Source organism: Polypterus senegalus, chromosome 1, assembly GCF_016835505.1.
Source record: "Polypterus senegalus isolate Bchr_013 chromosome 1, ASM1683550v1, whole genome shotgun sequence".
NCBI lineage: Eukaryota > Metazoa > Chordata > Cladistia > Polypteriformes > Polypteridae > Polypterus > Polypterus senegalus.
The window spans coordinates 47563164-47586370 of NC_053154.1; the positions used below are offsets into that span (position 1 = coordinate 47563164).

The window sequence follows — 23207 nt, forward strand, 5'->3', positions numbered from 1 at the left end:
GAAACCAGGCCTGAAGAATTCAGGAAATCCTGAACTGTAGGGAGATGGCCAGAATGTCCAAAGCATATTGCCAACTCACAGGATGGTCCTGAATACTGTCCCAGAAATTATCTCAAATGGGGATCTAACAGCAACTCCCTGTACCTGAATCAAGAGGTACAGAGTAGGAAGGTTGATTTGAGACAATGGATGTCAGAAGTGGGTTTGGGCTCCATCCTTAATAACAATAATAACTGTTTCCATAGCACCTTATTATACATTACATGCAACTCAAGGTGCTTTTCACTGATTAATCAACAAAAACAAAAGATATACCATTCATCATTAGCTAATATTATAATAATTTCTGTATATATAAAATCCAACGTCTGCCTGTCTGTCAGTCTGTATATCTGTATGTCTGTCCGCTTTTCACGAGAGAACTACTTAACAGATTTAGATCGGGTATTTTTCTAGAATTTGCTTTAACATTCTGGTTGATTTTGTGACTTCTCTCATTGTGGTATGTACCATAATTCATTTGCAGTACCAATTTATTTGCGTGAATCCGAGAGAGACGCAGTGGGCTGAGGGGAGTGCCAGCCTCGGGTCGTATCTTACATCCACTTAGCTAGTGAATGAGAGACTACTAAACAGATTTAGATCAGGTTTTCTACTATAATTTGCTTGAACATTCTGGTTGATTTTGTGACTTCTCTCATCACGCTAAGAATCAAAGTCATTTGCAGGACCAATATATTTGCGCTAATCTGAGACAGAGGCTGCAAGCTAAGGGAACAGGGCATCGTGATGTCAGGAGTGGGGAGCCGGGCAGGGCCCTGCTCACTGTCCTGTTTAATTCTATGCGGCCGGAGCTGCGGGGGACGGCTAATTCCTAATAAATGTATGTATACTAAGTACAAGATCAACTAGGTATTGTTAAGCAAAATTTAACCACTAAAGTGTAAAACAAACCTTTACTCTTATCAGAAAAAGGTATTGTAATTAAAATATGTATACATTAAGGTTAACAAGAGAACAGCCAGATCTAACTAATATATATAAAAATAAATATGTACTGCTTCTTACCTTTAAAACGTTAACACCAGCACTGCTCCTAAGATTGTGTTGCTGAGTTTAGCACTGTATGTTCAGCTCATTCACATAAATTTAGAGATTACTAAAATACTGAGAAAGATTATTTCAAGCAGTAGAAAGAATAATGCGTTTACCTGTACATTTGCCTTTGTGGATGCCTCCATCATTTTCTACCTGGGGATGCTGGATGCATGTGCAAAGCAAACACATGCACAGACTTACTGGGTGCAACAGGCACACGCAGACTACAGAATCCTTAACTGTAACCTGGTTAAGGGTTTACATGGACAGATAACTAGGTTACTTGAGGTTAACCTGGTTTCTTGGAGATCAATATTCCATTTCTGTAGCAGTAATAAGGGTGTACATGACATTTTTGAATAACTGGGTTATTAAAGCACATGTAAACGCATTCACTGAATTACAGAGAGTTATTTAGTCTCATACTAGGTTATGTTTTACAATGTTGAATTTCTAAGAAATAGACTTTCCTTGTTTATTTGCACCTGAGCATCGCCAAGTACTTTGTCTAGTATTACAACAAAATGCTTGCTTGTATGTTTACATTTACTGGTGTATGTGGCTGCTTCTTTATATCTTTACTAGCTGTGCTACCCATCTAAGATGGGCTAAATTCAAAGTAATCAACGTAAACCTCAGCATTAACATTTGCAGTGCAGTGTGTAAGTCTGGTTTCTATGTCTCTGTTACGTATCATTTGGTACAGGATTCGTAAAGACAGTGCTAACGTTTGTGATGTGCCATCTGTAGGATAGCAGAGACATAGCCACCGGACGGACACAAAGACAGACACACTGACACTTGTCCCTTTTATTAAGGTGATTTTACTGTACAGTCTGGATAAACTTTTTTCCTATTTTATAACTCTCTTATCTCACTACAAATCCAGACTTAAACAGATTCCTGGACAATGGGCTATTACCATTGGGTGCAGGACAGTCAATAAAGATCAAGCATGCATGAGGCTAAGCGTATAGTGACACTGAGAACTGGAGTGCAAGGCAGGATCCAAACCTGGAAGAGACACAGGACATCACAAAGCACATTCACTTTCATAGGTCACAACTAATAACACCAAGTAAGTTCAAAGTTGTCATTTAACCTAAACCACTCTCTTTAAACCAGAGTAGAAAAAGAAAATGAGCATGAACACAGCAAAACATGAAAATATCACACAAACAGAGAGCAGAGATTGAAATGAACTGAAGCCCCTGAAGTTGTTAGCTAACAGTGCTAACCATTATACTGCTACATCGCCCTTAGTCAAAATTAAAATTTGATCATCTATCAAACTGTACTCTTTTGACATGACCAATGTTTAAGATAGCTGAATGGTTAGTATTACAAATCAGTAAAAGTTGGTCAGAATGGATACAATGCTTCCAAAATCACATCATTATACTTCGTTTAATAAAAACAAAGCCTGGCAAGGGTATAAAACTAAAAATTTTCAAAACTGCAAAAAACTGACAAAATGTATATCAATAAATGGTAAGCCACAGTACATACTGTAATATACCCAGAGGATTATGAAGCTCTTCAATGTAGATGTGATATCCCACCATTCCAAAAAGTGTGTTACTACATCATATTATGATTGTCATTACAAATAAGTAGCACATGCATATACACAACAGGTCATTTTAAATATGTAAAATGTTTATTAATGCAAACTATGAGATACATTAAAGAGGGACAGTTTGATGTTTATATTTCAAAACATTTTGGGGTCTTGTTCAGAAGTGACGGGAAAAAGGATGGTGAGATAAACAGACAGATTGGGGTTGTGAGTGCAGTTGTTATACTGATCAGTAGTGATGAAGAAGGATATACAAGTTTTACAAGTCAATCTATGTCCCTACACTCACCTATGGACCTCACCAGGTCACAGCACAAAGGAAAGTTGGGACATCCCATTTAATAACAAAACTCCAAAACAAAATTATGGCTCTTTAGCGATAAAGTAAATAGTCTCTCGGGCACAACAACAAAGTATCCGGCTTTTGGCCATTGAATAAGGGTCATTTACTGGGACTCCATCTGGTGGGTCGCTCTTAGTGCAAATGGTGCCTCCTTCTGGGCAGCCAGGCTTCTTGTAACACACAAATCAGAAGGGGCAGGGCTATGTGCACTTAATGGACAGTTTCTCTGTGCTGTGGGGAGAGAAGAAGAAGAAGAAGAAGAAGAAGAAGAAGAAGAAGAAGAAGAAGAAGAAGAAAATGTTAGCAACAGTCCCCCCTCTTGCCCTGCCAGGTTATCACATACCTTGATGGAGCCCATGAAGAGATAATCCAATGTGCATGTGTGATGTAATTACAAGCAGCTGAAATGAGCTGTCTCCGCAGAGTGGCTAGGCTCTCCCTTACAGAAAGTTGTGAAAAGTGCAGACATCTGTGAGAGGCTTGGAGTACAGCCACTAACTCTCCACATTGAGATGAGCCAAACTGCATGATTTGGGTATCTGATATGGATGCCTTCCTCTGGAGGTTTTATGGGTTTGACCAGCTGGGAGGAGACCACAGGGAAGACCCAGGGCTTCCTGGGAGGATTATATGTCCCAAAATTTTTAAGAACACCTTGGGATTCCACAGTATGAGTTGTTAAGTGTGGTAGGACACAGAGACGTATGGACTCCACTGCTACGAGTGCACCCCCGTGACCTGGTGTCAGATAAGCAGTAGAAGATGAATGGATAAACGAATGAATGAATGAAATGCAAAAAATTGAGATTTGAGTGTATGGATGTTTAAGTCAGTGCTTCAAATAACGTCAATGCTCCACGACTCAAACACCAGCATAGCCAGATATGTTTAAGGGTACATGTTTGAGGTTGAGTCTTCTTCAAAAAAAAAGTCAAATTTGAGTTTCGTTTACCAAGGATTACTTCAATATGTTTATCTTCTAAATGAAAAAAGTGTTTGAAATGATTCTGCTCAAATTTAAATGTTTTACAAAACTGAAAAATGTATATACACTGCATGTTCTTCTGGTGGCATGGCTGCACAGTTATTAGTGTTGCTGCTTCACAAATATAGTTTCCTGGATTTAAATTGCACTCACGATCACTACCTGTGTAGAGTTTGCATGTTCTTCCCATGTCTACTACCGAGACATGCAGTTGAAGCAAAAACCCTGACAACCTTTCAGAAGTATCTGGATGTGGTATTGGGACAGCTTAGCTGTTAGCTAAACAAAAGTGCTTGGTGGATTGAATCATCTCCTCTCGTTCCTCACTTTTCTAATGTTCTTCTTTTATATATAGGTTTTCCTTCAGGTACTCCAGTTTTCCTCCCACATGCTGTGAGTAACCTGTGCAATGGACTGGTGTCCTGTACCAGCACTTCTTCTCTTCCTGTCTTGATCCCCATGCTGCTTGGATAGGCTTCAGCCCCCCACAAGTCATAAGTAGACTAAGTAGATTTAAGAATGGTATGGTATACATTTTTTCTATCTTTGAGGTCTTAAAACATAGCAAACTTAGCACTGAAATGTTCATTTTGTTAAATGTGGAGAAAAGCAAAGTGTGGCATTTGAAATATATCAGAATTGTATATAATACCATTTTGAACCTAATATCATGTCATTGGATCTTGTAAAAGTAATTCAAACCTCCATTCAGGTTACACAAAGGCATTAAATAAAGTAACTCAAATGAAGAACTTATAGTTACCACCTCTAGTATGCAATGAATCTGCATCAAACTGTCAGGCTGCCATTTCATAACTGCTTCAGCAGAGTTTCAATTGCTTGTGTGCAAATTTGCGTTTGACTAAAGATTTTAAATGCAGAAGGTGATAGCAGTGCGGGGGTGCGAGGAGTGTTGCATCGTTATCACCAATTGAGAGTAAATCATGTAACGGTGGGGGTGGGGGTGCAGGGGGCTCTTAAAATCCAATGAAACCAGCCCTCCAGGGACACCATCCAGGAGGAACAATTGCTTCCTAATTTCCATAATATAAGCCGATATTTAAGTGACTACTTCAGGGCCATGCAGAAAAATGCTAATTATACCAAGAGTAGTATGGCAGTGTAAAGCAGCCTCCTGCCTATTGGGACTTGACATTGTACATATTATAGCTAGTCTCTTATTTCCAACCTGTTGCTCACAGGTATCATTTCTAATAATTTGTGATGGCTCTTTTACAAAATCTTTCCATTTTGCTATAATGGCATTTAATATCATAAACATCCTTAATCATTAATGTCATTTGATTAGGTTTTGAGTTTCTTTGTACAAAATCTTGCTTGACAAAGTACCATTTAATTCTGGGAAAGGTTCTTTGTCTATGAAACTGGGTCTTTGGGCTTGGAATTGATTCCTAATATGTGGAAGTATATGCGACCTAGCAGGATACTAATGGATCAAGAAAACCCGAACTTAGCCTGTGTCACTTACTATGCGCTGCAGATTTAAAAATAATGAACCCATTGGTATTTCACCAATCTATTATGATCTATTTATGGTTAATTATGGAACTAAATAAATAAAGGCTCTTTTTGTGACCTTCATGTGGAGAGTTTTTTTTTGGGGAAGAACCAAATATTGTTCCCTGTGGCATTACTCTGCAGAGCCACTTTAGCACCTTTATTTTTATGAGTGTAGGGAGGATGTATATTATCTTTTTTCTACTAGTGCAAAGAAAATTCAGAAGTGAAATAACTCCAAAGTGCTTTACGTACATCACCTTTTTGTGTGAACATAATAATATTATTAATAATAATAGTCAAGTACGCTTTTATAGCTCAATTCTAGGTAGTCACAATGCTTTACAGAGAGAGAGTGGGGTGTCCCTTTAAGCACCAGCAATGTGTAGCATCTACCTGTATGATGTGACGGCAGCCATTCTTGTGCCAGTACATTCACCACACATTAGCTCTTAGCTAGTGAAGGGGTAAGAGAAATAGCCATTTAGAGACAAGGGATGATTAGGGGGCCAAAGAATGGCAATTTAGCCAGCACATGAGGTAACACCCTACTCTTTTGAAAAGATACTGAGGAATCTTTAACGACCACAGAGAGTCGGTTTTATGTCTCACCCAAAGGACAGTGACAGTTTTTACAGCACAGTGTCTGCGTCACCGCACTGAGATCCAGAAATAGACCACAGGGTAAAGCATCCCTTGATGGCCTCACAAGGACTTCTTCTAGTAGCAGCCCATGTTTTTTTCTAGATGGTCTAACTTGCAAGTGCTGGCTGGGCCCAAACATGCTTAGCTTCAGGTGGATTACCTGTTCTAAAGTGCAGGTGGTATCGCTGCTGGCCATACAAACAGAATGTTTTAACTGACTGAAAAATACAGAAAATAACGATGCACGTCTTCTTCTCTGAAAGACTTCCCATCCAAATGCAGGTCTTTTACCTGAGTGCATAAGTCAGACAATGCTATGTTTGCTTACAGAGATCTGAGGACTGCAATCAGGCACAATATGCTGTGTCAGTGTGTATATAAATGTGTCCAGGGCTTCAGCATACCTGCACATGACTTGGAAATTTCAGAAAACAGATAGACTGGTGCATAGAATAACATATTTTGAACAAAAAAATGAATGTATCATCTTTCCACATAGGTGGGTGTGTGTGTCCCCTACATGGTAATCTAGTGTGTTGCAATGTTAACATAGCCTGCCAGTAAGGGAGAGCTATAATTTGTGCAATATTGCAATGTGGAGTCATGCTTAGTTTTATACCTTACCATAATTCTATGTATTGCTCAGCTGTAATAGCAGACATTCAGCTAAACCGATTACTTAATATTTCCTTGTAGATTGAGTTAAACCACATACAGCAGGCCAGTTTGATTTCTAACCCTGCAAACTTCCCCAGTGGGTATATATAACCTGAATATCAGTAGTATCCATAATTCACTGAATTGATCATATGTCATACTACTCTTTGAAGTAACTTTTTGTAAGGCTAAGTCACACTACAGTAGATCATAAATGAGATCATAAATAAATCTTACTATCTTTCTGCAATTTATGTTTATAAATGAGTATAAATTTTATTTCCAAACAACAAGCCTAGTTTCACACTGAAGACAGCCCTCCCGCACTTCGGGGCCCGCAGGGAATACTGAGCAGGTGCTGCAGCTGCGGCGCGCCGACTATTTAACACAAGACACTCAGTAAGTGCGCAATTGCTGCCTCCAGTGGTAGTCGGGTGGAACTGCAGGGACTTCACGTCTGCAAATACAGACTATTTGAATAGCAGAAGGTAGAGTGGCGGTAATTAATGTTAACACGGTGCTAATCGGCGATTCGGCCCCCAAAAAGACAATACTGTTTGCAGATCTCATTTGTAAAACGAACAAGTCACAGTGCTGTAAAGTATAATCTGAAGCGACGCACAAATCGGCAAAAAGTGCTTTTACAGTAGTCGCGTTTTAATATATTATATGATATCTTAATGCTGTTACTACCTATGCATTGTTAGACCTCGTATTGCAAAAATTGTAATTGCGTTGTAAAAATTTAAACAAAACAAAAACAGTTGTCTTTCAGAAAGAAGGCGTAAATGCATACACATGATATTACTGGTTTCGAAAATAAATAGATCTTTAAGTAAATAAAAGCCAAGAATGATTGTAATTTCATTGAGACCTCGTTTACGGGAAAGACTACTCGTTTCAGAACGTTTTCCCATGCAATTCATGAAAAATGGGTTAAAAATGAATGGATGAACGAAACTAGGTTATGAATAAGATGTATTTATTTTGATGTAAGGCACCTCGTTTTAAATAAAAGGGTTATTTTTAAATGCGAATGCAACTCTTTTCTAAATCGCCCTGTTTTTTCCGTGCATCTAATTCTTAAGTTAGTTTTAATCCAAAATACTGAATTCAGCCTTTTCTGGCAGCACGACGAGTAGACGCTCACGTCTTTGTGGTGTCTTACGAAAACCGGAATATCAGAAAGAAAGCAAACACACACACACACACACTCAGACACACGGGGAGACCGTGCAAGTTCTACCCACATTTTTCCTCTGACATTGCGAACAACTTGGCTTGGAATCAGAATTATCAACAGAGTAAAAGTTGTAAACTGCATGATCACTCTCACACAGAATTGGTTAGGTTCACATGTTCATTACATTCATGCACATTCACTTCAAGATAGTGCTTTTACTGAAAACAAATATATTTAATTTTAAAATACTGGGGTTAATCTGAATTCAGTTTAAAGACTGCATCTGAAAGAGACAAACTGGTTATTAAATGCACATAAAACAACGCTTTAAACGAAATAAGCGAAAATATATGTGTGTAACAAGTATACCTGTATTGCACTACTAAAGTGGAATTGCAAAAGCTGAACAGCCACGCCTTTCGAATGCGCAGTACGGTGTGCGCTTGTATTAGAGACTGTGCGGTAAAGGAAAACCCATGTGGACTTGTTAAAATGGGTACAGTCTGGAATGCGTGGAATGTCCAGAGCTCCAATTAATGATCGGAGGACATGGGACTTAAAGAGGCAGCGAGCTACATTTCTGAATAGAATCGGCGCATCCCAGACTAGTCGATCTTCGACACGCACGTCTTTTAACCAAGAATGGATACGTCTGTATATTTTGAACGTGCGTTGTCGCTTTCTTTTTCAAACTCATCCTGAACTTCTTTATACGAAGCCGACAGGAGCCCGGAGCTGATAAATATAAACTTTCTCGGTTTACCCAAATTGCGATATGATTTTTTTTTTTGTATCTCCGGTCTCCCTCACGGCTTAACCAATTTAGAAGAAAGGTGGGAATGTAAACGACACTTATTTAGGAATGTAATCTAAAGAGAATCTGCTGCCATAAACAACATCCTGAGTTTACATTTCATTATCAGTGACTAACAAAAGGTACAAAAAGAGATAAGGGGGTAGGGGATCTAAGCTTATACTCATCACAGTCTAGTGATAACTTGATTTCAACAGCTCGCCAGATCTTTCTTTTTTAAACGAGGTGTAAAACAAAGGAAGGAGAATGAGCCCACTTTATAGTGCACATGGAAGGAAAGCGCTCGCTCTTGCCTCTTCACGAAAAGTTGCTGAGCATTTCCCATGCGGCTTGAAGTTTGCAAGCAACTTCCGCGAACACGTGGGCAACGACTTGCACAGTTCACTGAAGTTGGAAAAATGTATTTAATAAGTGTCGGCTATTATATTTGCAGTATCGTCATAAGTCGCATTCATTTTTAGATCCCCGGCGATATGTTTCATACAGTGTGAAATATTCTCAATGTTCTTTTCATGTTTATACAGTATTATTCATAACCACAAGGTTTATTTAATGTAGAAAAGTATGTATTTCCCCGCGACGTAAACCAATTTTATTTAATACCAGTGTTGTGGGTTTTTTATATTATAATAATAAAATGCACGTGCTTCCCTATGGATGGAAATCACAAAATCATGAATGATGTAGATAGATAGATAGATAGATAGATAGATAGATAGATAGATAGATAGATAGATAGATAGATAGACGTTACAGCGGCCAGGTTTTGTGGTCAATAAAACAAGTTTTGAAACGGTCCCTAAATTTAACTAATAGAGTTCCTGCTTCGATTTCTGCCTGGTAACAGCTCTCCCTACTATTGGTCTGCACTAAATTGAGTCCGCCCCGTTAAGCGGAAGAAGGAGGGGGTAGAGGAGTTCCTCGGGAATAATTGCCAATTTTTTTTTAAGACTGCCTCGTTTATGCAATATTGCCACACACAGAATGAAAGCTGTAGCTACAACTTAAAAAAAGAAATAATGAAAGAAAGAATGACAAAAAAATTAAAACAGTGTTATATTTGAATTCAATTGAAATTTTAAATACATCTCAACAATCTTAAATGTTTCCTGTATGACAAATTATATACAGTATATATGCAGACATACTACTTAAAATAATAACTCGGTTGAACCTCAGATGGGTCTAGCAAAGCGCGCACGCGGTCCTATATGGCGCTGGCAGACACCAATGTCACGTTAAATTCGCATGAGGCTTACTTTATAAATGGAATAAGATGAGAAAGAGAATGTATAATTGTGCATTCTTAGCCTATCTTGCACCGCAAAAGGTACCCCCTTTTTGCGTTTATTACAGCCCCCACCCGTACACCCCTACCGCCCCCCAGCACCACCACCCTCACCCCCATACAGAAGTACCTCCCTATTTCCATGCTTATAAGCTTTGCTCGTCCTGTAATGGGATGGACTAGTAACTTATGGGATGGCTCTTTAAGACCTAACCCTCCTCAGTGAGGCCTCTTTCTCTCTCATGCTCAGAGGCTCTTTGATCTTTGCTCAACAACAGTAACGTCATTGCTTAGCAGAGAACTAAAGGGGAGTTTTGTTGAAAGGAGCGAAGTTTGGGAGCCTCCAGAGGACTGAAGTCGCAGTAGCAGTAGGGCATCTGAGGAAGTTCTTGTTAGTGCTCGTTCTGAAAGCTTCGAAAGCCCAAAGCTTATATCTCGCCGGAGACATGGAACATCAGCTGCTGTGCTGCGAAGTGGAGACCATCAAACGTGCATACCAAGACGCAAATCTGCTCAATGACAGAGTTCTACAGACAATGCTAAAAGCTGAAGAGAACTACTTACCTTCTGCAAATTACTTTAAGTGTGTACAGAAAGAAATTGTGCCTTACATGAGGAAAATTGTTGCAACTTGGATGTTGGAGGTTTGTGTGAAAGCAAAAAAAAAATATATATATATATAATATTAATAATAGCAAAAATATGTTCTGCAAGCTTTTGTCACGATACACTGCAATTCTTGCCCTTTGGACCCGTTTTAAATGTACATTTCAGTCTACGGAAATTGTGACAGTATCATTACCAAGTTGGTCTTTTTTTCACCATGTTCTGATTTTCCATGGACTAATTCGATGGTATTTATTAAAGAAATAAATAAATAAACAAGCAAGAATTACAGACGAGCAAAAAAAAGTTTTCTTGCCTGCTTCTAAATAGTTCCGAATGCGCTCTTCCCTTTCTTCCTAATGATTTTTCAGAATAGAGACCGCAATGTTAAACTTTCGTTTCTTGTATAAGACAAGAAACCTTCAGAAATATTTTATTTTAATTTATTTTAAATTAATATCAATGTACACGTATGCAGTGCTACTCGTGCCAGTAATATGCGCCATCTTTGATCTCGGTTGCGCTAACGCTTTAAAATATTTAAAATATTTTTTTAAATACTCATTGACATATTACAGAGTCATAAATGCTAATAATACAGATCGTGTGTTAGCAATACGCAAAATTTCAAGAGAATTTTAGAAGGAAAACTTTACCTTTCTTTGTTTTGAGTTTAGGAGCGGAACCGACCATGTGCAGAACTCTCCGCTTAAGATCCAACCTCGTTTTTAACCTGTAAAAATGTACACGTTTTTTGACAATTAAAAATCTTTGCCATTTCGAAAACTAAACAGCTTAACCGACATTTTCATGTGTTTATTAGGTGACATTACGCTTGCTAAATATTTTTTATTAATTTTTGAATGTGCGTAACAGCTCGCCTCTCTAAATGTCGCATGGTATACTGAAAGGGCGCATTCTTATAATTTTAATTGTTTTTTGTCGTTTCTTTTGTCGTAATCTGAATATTTTTGGGTGTATCTAATAAAAGACCGTCTGAAGATTGTTTTCATATATTTTTTGTTCACTGTAATATTTTTAAAATATTTTTAAATATTTTTTGAAAAGATGACGAACTAGGAAATTGTAAGTGAAAGTAGCGTTGGACGCCACCTTCGCGTCTTTTCAAAATAGAATGCAAAAATTGTCTTTAAAGTAAATGAATTAATCATGCATTGATTTCTACGCTACATAACAATGATGCAAATTCTATAAAGATTTTTATTTAAACTTTAATACAGCTTGTCGAGCTAGATATAAGTGCGTTGCTTTAAAGTAATACAGTGCAAATGCACAACGTAAAGTTCTTTTACTTTCTTAATTTTGCTGTTTTGCTTAAATAAAGTTAGCGATTTTCTGACTTTTTTATTCTTTCTTTCTGATAGGTCTGTGAAGAGCAGAAATGTGAAGAGGAAGTTTTTCCTTTGGCTATGAACTATTTGGACAGATTTTTATCTGTGGAGCCCACAAAGAAAACCAGATTACAATTATTGGGAGCTACATGCATGTTTCTGGCTTCAAAAATGAAAGAAACGATTCCTCTCACTGCAGAAAAACTCTGTATTTACACCGACAATTCAATCAGACCCGGCGAATTATTGGTAATTTTTATTAATTTTTGTCTATGTTGCACTCTGCTGTCCGCAGTCTCGCGACATTTGGATATATCATTGCAAAAGGAGTATTTTAACCTTCGCAGGATTTAGAATATTACGGCAGTTTACACGGGTATTATTATTATTATTATTATTATTATTATTATTATTATTATTATTATTAAAAACGGGGTTTGGGGGACCCCAGTAATCTTTAAATCAGTTAAAGCCTGGTTGTCTACTGTTATCTGTTTATACACGCTACACTGTCCAATGACTGATTTCTTATTTCTAAAACTATACTAGGCTTTACAAAAGATTTTGAGCCCGCTGATAATGATGTGCGACTTTACCGTTTCCCAGTTTATTTTAGTAATTTTGGCAATAACCTCAACACGTGGAGCGATGGCTCCCTCTAACGTTGTGTTTGAATATGTGCTTCGGGTTTCGTTTCTGCAGAAACATTGTGTTGGCTGCTTATCATATTACCTTATAATGCATTATGTATGTACAGTGCTGTGTGGCATTTCGATATTCAAAGGATTTAATTGTGTTTTTTTCTGCATCCTCTTTTACAGCAAATGGAACTTTTAGTGTTGAACAAGCTGAAATGGGATCTCGCTTCAGTGACCCCCCATGATTTCATTGAACATTTCCTTTCCAAACTGCCCATCCACCAAGACACCAAGCAGATCCTCCGCAAACACGCTCAGACTTTCGTGGCTCTTTGTGCAACAGGTACGCATGAGAGTCATTCACCTAAGCGCACGTATTTCAGGCGGTTTTGCATTTGGAAATGACCTTTACAATCATCTATAGGAGGCACCCTCCCCTTTCCAGATTTTAAGCGCAAGGCACGGGTAGTATTCCGCGTTTGCATTTAGGTGTGGACGTGGAATACTTAATCATAGATCTGAAAGGTAAGTGCCTGATGGTTTTGTGCATTTCTTGACTACAGTTTAGTCACAGGCTAGCCGCATTGACGGTTTTGCTTTCAAAGAGGCGACTTAACATTTTTCATTATGGTCGGTTCCATGACCCTGGACGCGTTTCTTTAGAATTGAAAACTTGAGGCGCTCATGAGGGGAGCGCACGTGCTTACTGAACTTCTGAAAGAATATGTATTGTTAGACATTCGGTTATTTGTAGGAGCCGCAATGTAGAATTCATCACACTATGGTGTGTGTTTAGTTTTTTGATACCCGAGGATTAGTTTTGAGGAGTTTTCTTATATCCGTATAAAAAGCCGCAGCCCCCGGACTGGCGCTCATTGTTCTTGAAGCGCATGGCAGGATGAGGGCGGGGCTCCGTGCCTCCGAATCGTCAAGTGGTGTTGGGCTGAACGGATTGTCTGATAGGCAATCTGTACGGCGATCTTTCCTTCTGGAATTCAACGTTATATCTTGTAAACCTACTTTGTGAAAAGTATGGGGTCTCTCTATGAATGATCTCTAAAGCTCCGCTACATGAATTCATGTAGTGCCAGCCTAATCAGAAACTGTTTTTTGAGTATAAAATCTCACAAGTCATATACATATATGGACGTTTAATATGGACTACAAGTATATTTTCCTGGGCTATTTTATGTAGCTGAATGCAATGTCGAGTTATAGTATATATAAAGAAACGTTTACCTTCAGATTTTAAACATTTGGGGTAGTTAATGTTATATATTGTGTTGTTTGTATACACACACACAATTAATGCACATCTTTAGAGTGAAAAGCAGAGGTAGTGAAGATAATCCCAATATACTGGTGTTGGAACACAGCAGTGCTAAATGCAACACCACCTTGCTGCTGGTGTACTTAGTCATCACCCATTATCACTTCTAGAATATAGCAACTTATTAAGTGAACCAGGTTTGAGAAATTATGGGGAATCGGTGTAGTTCGAGTTTAGTATGATAGTCCACACAGTAACAAAGAGGCTAAAGGTCCATTATCATTCCATCTGGCTGTTCATACATTGCCTGGTTGTCTTCCACTTTTCATAATCTTGAGCAATTATATATGGAGCCTTGTTCTTTTCAGTTCATCCACCACCACTTTCATTCATATCTGGTTTTGGATTCCCCTGGACCTGTAATTCCTTCCTCCTCCACTGCAGTGCACTGCATTCAGTGTTCTCCACATATTGCTGCACATGTCTCAAGCCCATTTCCTGTTGCCACACAAAGTGTAACCTCCACAGGCCCTTTTTTTCTCTAAACTCTGTGCTCATCTTCTTCTCCCTCACAGAAACCTCTCCCATTCACATTTTCATTCTTTCCAGCTCTGAGTAATGTGGTGTCTTTGTTGGCCACTTAAGTGTTGCACAATTACTAGCCCAGCTTAAACTAACTTTCCCTTTCAGTTAAGTAGAAAGTTAGTTGAGAAGGTAGAATGAGGAAGAGTACAATTTCATTCTTGTGCATCGAGTCATAGAGACTGGTAAAGTACAATTTCTCATTTGTTGAAATGGAAGGTTTGAATTTGGACACCAAATCCTGAATATACACCTTTACTTATAGAGTGTCCATCCACTTTAGATCATAAATGCTTTTTATTTTTTATTCTAAGGCCATGATGGGAAGCTACGATTGTGAGAAGTATAAGTTGCTCAGCCTCAGTTTTGTTAGCTGTTTATACCTTTGGAAGCAAAAAGCCGTACTAGATCCATTACCTAGGGTCAACCAAATTTTGGATGCCCATGTAGTTTGTCTTTTATAGGCATATCCCACTAACATACTGCTCTTTTGATGCCTACACTCTTAAAAATAAAGGTGCCGGAGTGCTTCATCAGAACAATGTCATTGGGGAACCATTTTTGGTTCCCAGAAGACCCATCCATGTGAAGGTTCCAGAAAGAACCTTTATTTATTTAGATCCATAACAAGTTTCTTAAATAATTATGAATAGTTGATAACCAATTTGTATAAATATCAGTGGGTTCCTGATTTTAAAAGGACGCTTGCTCCATACAGTAACACTTGCAAAGTTAAGGTTTCCATAAACTATTAGTGTGCATACATTAAATATTTCAGGGCTTTTTTTTCTACAAATTGGAAAGTTTTTCAAAGCACAGAGAACCAACTTCATATGCCAAGAACCCTTCTCAGAATGAACTGGTGCTCTGTCAAGCAGTGGCTCTATGAAGAAACACACAACCCTGTAGAGAATGGAATAGTGCCATTAATGAACCTGTATTTTTAAGAGTGTATTTGGCCTGGATTAGTTCATCTAAAATGAGGTAAATGGGTGTTTGGACCTTTGTGAATGTGTGAAGCGTGTCAATATATTTTACTAGGCATCAGGGTTCAGAAGCTTACTCAACAATGGTGGCTTTTTAAAACCTCTCAGGTCTCAAAAGTGTTAGAATTAGATCTCCTTAAAGTACAAAATGTAGACTACTCTGGTTTCTGAAGATCATCAACAGAAGTTCAACAACCTGGTCATGTCAGAAAAGAAAATCCTTGGTGCGTGTACTTGATAAAATGACTCTTTGATTAACTTGGTCCTTAACCTATCAAATGTTAATCTGTGTAAAGAGCATCAGATTTTTTATAGTGCTTTTCTTCTTGGTTTTTATAATGGTACAATTTCCAGACTGGAATAGCCATTATGCTGATTTAGTTATGCTGTCTTAGAAAGCAAGGATTATGTACAATATGTAAGTCATGGGAAAAAGCTGTTTTTTCCTTTTTGTCTCTATCCAAGTAACTTGTCTAACAGAAGCTGATTTGTGCAACTCAAGCTCTTTTGTGTTTCGGTGAAGGTCAAGGGGAGTGGTGTTTGAAGTTAGTATTTAATTGAATTCGTTTAATGTACCTTTGCCAAAGAATCTGCTTGGTGGAGGTTCTGAGAGACATTCTTTTAAGACTAAAAGAATTAGGAATGGCAACTTGACAACTTGATATGGGATTCAAGAGAAAAAGTGTAAAGGTATTTGTATAACTTCTCATTTCATGTCTGCGAGAGCTAAATTAAGAAGGAAGAAAATAACATTACAGGTTATATGTGTTGTTTGCATGCAGTAAGCAATGACTCAGGTATGCAGCCAGTTGAAACCTGTCTTGGTCCCTCTTATTTTTCTGTCTCTTTCTCTCTCCCACCATCAGACTGTCTTTAGAGATGTCTGTGTCATTTGTGTTTGATATCATATTCAGTTATCCACCATCTGACGGTGCTGCAGAGAAGCTGCTCATTTTAAAAGCAGCACACACCGGCTGTCCTTTTAAGACATTTCTCCCTCACTCTTTTGCCATCTTTCTCTCGCTGTCTCTTTCCTGTTCTTAAGAACTAAGCAGCAGGCTTTGTTTTTCTGTCAGAGTGGCTGACATTCCATTTTTTTGTCCTCTGCTGCACTGTAGTTGTTTATTCTCCTATTGGATGGAGTCTAGGATAGGTTAGGGGGACATGAGCACAAATGAATGGGGGCCCTTTCTTTGTGCCAGTGTCAGGTTTAATTCATCTCACCGCCGCCTCCTTGTTCCTGGGCTTTCAATGGGCACAAGATGAGGCGATGGAACTTGACAATGATGCCACGTTCTTTTCCTTGTGGGGAACGGGGGCATCCAATTACAGGCTCAAGGCCCCCTAATTAATATGCTGAAATTAATGATTGCCCCTGTAAATAAATTGTTAGTGAATGCCACCAAAAAAAAAAAAAAAAGATACATTATGGATTATGACAAAATTGTGAGTCATTTTGAGTATTGCATTACTTAAAAAAAAAAAAGAAGATAAATAATGAAAGCCAGCATTTGAAGTTTAAAATCAAGTAGTGTAATTGGAAAGCTTCCCTTTCATATTGAGTTGAATTTCTCAACAGTGGAGTTTCTCTTTTTTATATGTGTAGCAACCCCAGGTAGTAGGATGCTTGTAATTTGATTTACTGGAAGGAATTCTTACAAAATTTAAGAAAATGTTTCATTAGCTCGTAAACCATGCAGTTTAGATGTCTAGTTAAAGAAGAGCATTTGAATACACGCCGGCTTCATGGGAGTGGCCATGCTGGGACCTACAGCGTTGCAGTCTGGCAGTGCACCCAGCCACTTGTCAGGACGGTGTCACATCAGAATGCCTTTGATTGTTTAGGGCTTCTTGATTGCTCCTCTGTTGTTTAGTTATGCCACATTATATGACCCAATTCCCCCACTACCTCCCATCTTTAATGTTCTGCTAGAAAAATGGCCTACGAGGAGAAACAACTTTGTAGAGAAAACTTGTATGCATGATTAAACAAACTATGAGTTATGTCTGATGTTATAGAAAATCTGAGATTGTATCAGATTATTTTTTAAGTTGTTTGTGAAAATGCAGGCATCTTGTTCAAAATTAATTTTAATATTTTTTTTTTTCTTCTTCTTTCTTCTAGATGTAAAGTTTATCGCTAACCCCCCTTCAATGATTGCAGCTGGTAGCGTTTCAGCAGCAGTGCAAGGCCTTCACCTAAAGAATGTCGACCGTATGCTGTCCTCTCAAAACCTCACTGAATTTTTGTCACAAGTTATCAAGAGTGACCCGGTAAGTAACCTGAAGGGTGTTTTATAAATGTGTAAATGTGTGACGATATATACAGTACTGTATGTGTCTTGTATCTATAATTGGTTGTGTACGGCCCTGTATATGCCACAGTGTTCAGCATATCTTGTGCCTGTGAAACATTTACACATTTTGTAGCAGTATGTGCATGATATGGCTGTGAAGAAGGGGTCAAATCCAACAGGTATCCTAACGCTTCCTCTCACATACAGTGTACCGTTTGAGTCTGTAATATTAGTGTTTGTGTAGGAAGCAGAAAAGAACAACTCGGAAACAAGCTTTGATCTTCTCAGTCCATTTCTTAATTGAGCCTTGAACTGCTGTGACATTTTAAGAAAAGGAAGCAAAACTTCTCATAAGCCTGACAAACACTTCATTGTGTCAACAAAGAGGGAGTCGCATGATCTTCTTCCCACACCAGCAGCTTTCTGCCCTCTTGGCATCGCTCATGTGTTGATACAAGGTGTCATCTGGACATCTTTAGTGGAAACCTGACAAAAGAAAAAAATGGGTCACCAATAGAAGGGCAGAATCAGCATCTTGTGCATTGGTTGGCCAACATACCCATTAATTACACTTGGGTGGCATGGCCTCTGCGGTTTCTCCAAATTTGTGAAAAGTATTACTAGGAGGCAATGCGTGAGTGTAGTCTACCATTAAGCATGCAGTATCTTCTAATACAGATTAGAGAAAAAAAGCAAGGCATTACAGGCAGTTTGGACTTTAGCTTTTATTAGGTGACAAAATAAACTTTGCACAAAAGAAGCCTGAAATGTCTGTATTAGGATATAGTATGGCATTTGCTTTTTTCTTTTATGTATTATTTATGCTAAGGAGAAGCAATCTTTGAATAATTTTATAGTAAGCAGTTAACGTAAAAATGTGTAGGGAATCAGTTGGCTTATTTTTATCATAACAGCATCTCTGCAATGCATTATTTCCTGTGTGCACACATACCAAAAAGAGATTTGACGCATTAAGTGATACCTGGCTAAGTGAAGAGGGTAGGTTGAAAGATCTATAAAGATCATAATCAGATGTATCGTGAGTTTGAGGATTGAGAGCCGAGTGAAAAGTTAGGATTTCCCTATCACCAGAGTGCTTGATGCATGCAAAATCAGATAGACAGTTCTCTGCCAAGAAGGAATGAACAGTTGTTCCTATCGCCAAGGCACTTTTTATAATTTGAGTCAGAAATGACAAGTGTGTTATGCCTGTGCGCTAGTGAAGCGCACAACTAGGGGCACCACATTATTCTAAGGAAGATATGTACATGTGTATATACAGCAACATGTTCAATTAGATGCCAACCAAAGAAGGGTTGTTAGCCATTGAGTAAAGGCTACATTTCTAAATGTTTGGCAAAATATAGTTTTTTTTTTCTATTAAAATATGTTGTTTTTTTTATTTTTGATTAAATTGATTAAACTGAATTGTAGAAAGAATACTATGAATGCCACAAACTACAGGACTGCCATTTCAGTTTCTGCCACTCACCCACAATGTGAGCTCAAGTCATTTTCTTGAAGCTGGCCAGTTGTTTGCTTGTAAGCCATGCAAACATTTGCCATTGCCTATGTGAGCTGTCCAGAAATGACATGGAAATGTACAATCATCATCATACATTTTATAATTCTAGCTTACTCAAATTGGTGACCAAGACTATTTCAAATGTTACAGTACTCTTGTCCTCATAATGTATGCACGTGCACATGCATAGAACTCGCCAGCATGTACATGCATTAATGAACACTGCATGCACTCGGAGTCAGATACAGATAATTACGCACACTTGTACATCATAGAAGTTGCAGTAGGTGGATATATTCCACATTTAAGCAATAAAAGAATCTGTTCCCAGGAAAGAAATGGGATCTCATCAGTTTCATTGCCAGACCCCATAGTGTCTCTGTCATCTTGTCATTACCTCCTTTTCTTTTAAGTATGGTGTGACCAAAAGCTCATTGTTCCATTTTTATTATGTAATTTGTTAGGGTTTTTTTTTTTTTGAGTATGTGTCTGGCCTCCCCTGTAACTCTCACTGATGGTCACCTCTTCACCCTTGTTAATGACTAGCACTAATTGTGTAATTAAAGCTAGTGGTAGAGCTCCCTGACTGTCTGGTAGCTTACAGGAGATGAGTCTCAGCAGGTAGCAAGTCATAAACACCTCAGGAATCAATGGGCCAGGAAGAGTTCTTCCAGCCATGGCTTAAATGCAGTGATCCGTGCTACAATGATGTGTAAAGTCAAGAGATTCAGAATTCTATTGTTTTCTCAAAGAAAAGGTTTTCTCTTGTGGGGTCTTGTGTAGGAGGTAATGTTGGGGTGGAAGGTGGAGGAGGGTCAGTGATCTCCCAGAACTAATGCACTTTACTTCTAATAACGGTGGGCTGCCAGTTATTCAAAAGTGAGCCAGCTCTTAAATCTCCTCACGTAATTACATATTCTTGATGGTGAATAAGGGGTAAACATAACATATTTTAGGGCAGAACACAGAGCATCAGTAATCACAGAAAGTACTTTTTCTTTTTCCGGTCAGTAATACAGAGTAGTAGTCCATAGTTTTTTAGAAATATGTCTTACGCGGCTGTTGATTGCAGCTGATGCTGGGTGGTGTAATTTGCTTTAAAGTCTTTACGTGTCTGTCTGCTTATTTCTCGCATGCTTTTTAAGATCTTTGGACCCTGTCGTGAAGTTCTTGGATGTAGCATCCTTTCCCTCACTCTTTGCATTTTGTGTACCAGCATGCCAGTGTGCATCAGCATCTTGATGCTCCTTAGCATCATCACCAAAAGAGACATATAAAATGAGGCCATCATTAATCTTCTTAGTAACTGTGATTTAAATGGTAACGTGGTCGAACTCCAAGCCCCTTCTTCAATATGTACAAAGGCACACTTTTTTTTTCTTTGATGGATTGGCAGTGGATTGTAGGGAGAAAACAAAAAACCATGCTACCTGATTATAACTTCTTTACAGCCCCTTGTCACCTTGGTAAGGCTCCAGTTTCCTGTTTTTGCTTTGATCAGTGGTAATTAGAACCCAAATAATCACAATTAAGGCCCTTGGGCAATCCTCCACATGTGAATAGTTCTATCCCTCTTATCCAAAGAGACTGAATTGCTTTACTTACCATTGTTTTCTAGCCAGGAATTTGCTGCTGAAGATAGGGTTTCTTGCCTTTTATGCCTGTTGTCTTCAGGCTAATCCATTGCCTGCCTGCACGAGGAGACACCACTGAATCTGCCTCTGTTGTTGTGGTCCGCTTTCCTGCAGTAAATGGAATTACAATGAAAATAGATGGCAGCAGTTTCAGAAGTGCTTCCAAAGTACCAGGTCAGACAGGCACACACTTAGTGGAAGTCAACACTTATATTTTCAACAAAAATAAGAGAGAGGCTGTCATTTGGCAATAATGATATAAGAAAATGAGGGACTGCATCTGACTATTCATTTGTTTTGGTCACAATGGTTCAAGATCAAACCTTTACCCAGAATCTCATCTGAGTTGTTTCGTTTGCAGTTTCATTGTACCCGTGACTTTAGGCCTGAATTATGCAATGCTTAGAGAGAGTGCAGAGTCCAAATGGTGAGAAATGAAAGGTCATAGGTTTCAGAGGAGTAACATTAGTTCTAACCTTCATATAAAATGTCTGGGTGGAGGCAAAGATCAGTCATGCAAAAGGGAAAAGAGAGAGGAAAAAAAAAAAAAAGCCACACATAATAAATCTGGGTGTAGGATTCGATTCAGGCCTTTCTGTGTGTAATAGGGAGTGTAGGAAGAGGAAGAGGGAACCTACAAGATGCTTGTGAATGGTGATTAACTAAAAACGGCACTGAAAGAAAGCAGCAGGCCACGCACCTTCTCAGTGAAACAACATTCATTGCCAGTCATGCGAACGCTAACACTTTTGATGGCAATTTCTCATGGAAGAGTGACTGCGCTGCATGGACCGAGGCCTGACAGAGGTCAATGAAAACGGCAGGGAACTGAGAGGAAGTATCAAAGTCCCCCCTCTGAAAGCAGCAGAGTGTGCACAGGGAAGCGAGTGGCACTTTTTTCAAGAAACTAAAACGGAACGACAAGTGGATGACATTATCGTAAGGGAGGGGGTGGGATATGATTGTGGAGATGTATGCCTTCCTTTGTGTAACTGGATAGAGTATTATTTTTCTTTCGATTGAAATGCCTGCTTATATGTGAATGCAGAAGTCATGGTGGTTCACTTCATGCTGGTGCCGAGGAACGCGTCTAATCTAACAAGTCATCTACAATATCCTCTTAAAAATCTTCAATCTGGCTGTTTTCTTCAACCAGACACACAACAATATGTTTGATTAGTTGACTGGATGGGTGGTATTGAGTTTCTTCAAGGGGACCCACCCTTGAGAGGCGTGCTGTTTTCCAGGAATCTTAGGTTAAGGGCGTTGTGAGAAATGGCATGTTGTGAGTGGTTGTTCGATCAAAGGGATTTGTGTTAAATGGAGTCAGAATTAGTGCAAGTGTCCAGTCATTTAGCTGCTGGGTAACTGACCAGTTTCTCCGGTCACAACTGGTTTAAGATTCTTGAATGTAATTTCTTGCAGCATCATCTGCCTTAAATGCACCTGACAATTTTGTAATGTTTTGTTTTTTGATTTTTGTTTTTTCTTCTCCCCTTTCAAAAAAAAAAAAAATCTTTTTTAGGACTGTTTGAGAGCTTGCCAAGAACAGATAGAGTCCCTTCTTGAGACAAGTCTGCGCCAGGCACAGCAACATAACATCTCTTCAGAAACAAAGACTCTCGATGAAGAAGTGGACCTTTCCTGCACACCAACGGATGTGAGAGACGTTAACATTTGAGAGGACTATCCATGGAGTTTTGTCATGGCAACCCAACAAAAGGCTTTTCGAGAAGGACGAGTTGGCCTAGCATCCCAAATACATCGAGTACAGAAAAAAAAAAACAAAGAAAAAATATCTTCACGATGATTATTAAAAAAAACATATAACTAAAGAAGGGAAAATAATAAATACTTCTTTGGTTCTTTTTCGTCCCTTGCACCTGTGGCATAAAATTTAAAAAAAAAAAAGCAAAAAAAAAAAAAACCTACAAAACTTTTTTTAAAAAGTCCAAAATATTAAGAAAAAGAGCATAAAAAAAACTCTTGCTAAAAAAAAAACGTAGGATTTGGCATAACTCACCAAGTTGTGCTAAAAAGTAATAGACATTTATACAAGATGTTAATCCACTAGTTTTTATACAAAAAAGAAACATTTTGTGCCTCTTACTTTTGTATGAGAATAATAATGGACAAAAACCAACAATGATCTCTCCGGCGGAGGGTTTTTTTTTAATGTGTGAAAGAACCATTTTTAAAGTAGAAGA

General features: G+C 38.5%; 1 protein-coding gene across 1 annotated transcript; it reads left to right on the forward strand.

Annotated features, from left to right (window-relative positions):
- Positions 1-10340: 10340 nt before the first annotated feature.
- Positions 10341-22927, forward strand: ccnd1 (cyclin D1). The gene is made up of 5 exons (XM_039748680.1): positions 10341-10754; positions 12102-12317; positions 12890-13049; positions 17670-17818; positions 22526-22927. Exons 1-5 carry the CDS (start codon positions 10557-10559, stop codon positions 22679-22681), a joined length of 879 nt encoding a protein of 292 aa, XP_039604614.1. The 5' UTR covers positions 10341-10556; the 3' UTR covers positions 22682-22927.
- The last annotated feature ends 280 nt before the right edge of the window (positions 22928-23207 follow it).

What these genes read in the sequence shown, in the direction of transcription:
- ccnd1 (XM_039748680.1), top strand. Translation starts at nt 10,557, where the DNA reads ATGGAACATCAGCTGCTGTGCTGCGAAGTGGAGACCATCAAACGTGCA. An exon ending in TTGCAACTTGGATGTTGGAG is followed by an intron (nt 10,755 to 12,101) that starts GTTTGTGTGAAA and finishes TCTTTCTGATAG; the next exon opens with GTCTGTGAAGAGCAGAAATG. An exon ending in TCAGACCCGGCGAATTATTG is followed by an intron (nt 12,318 to 12,889) that starts GTAATTTTTATT and finishes CCTCTTTTACAG; the next exon opens with CAAATGGAACTTTTAGTGTT.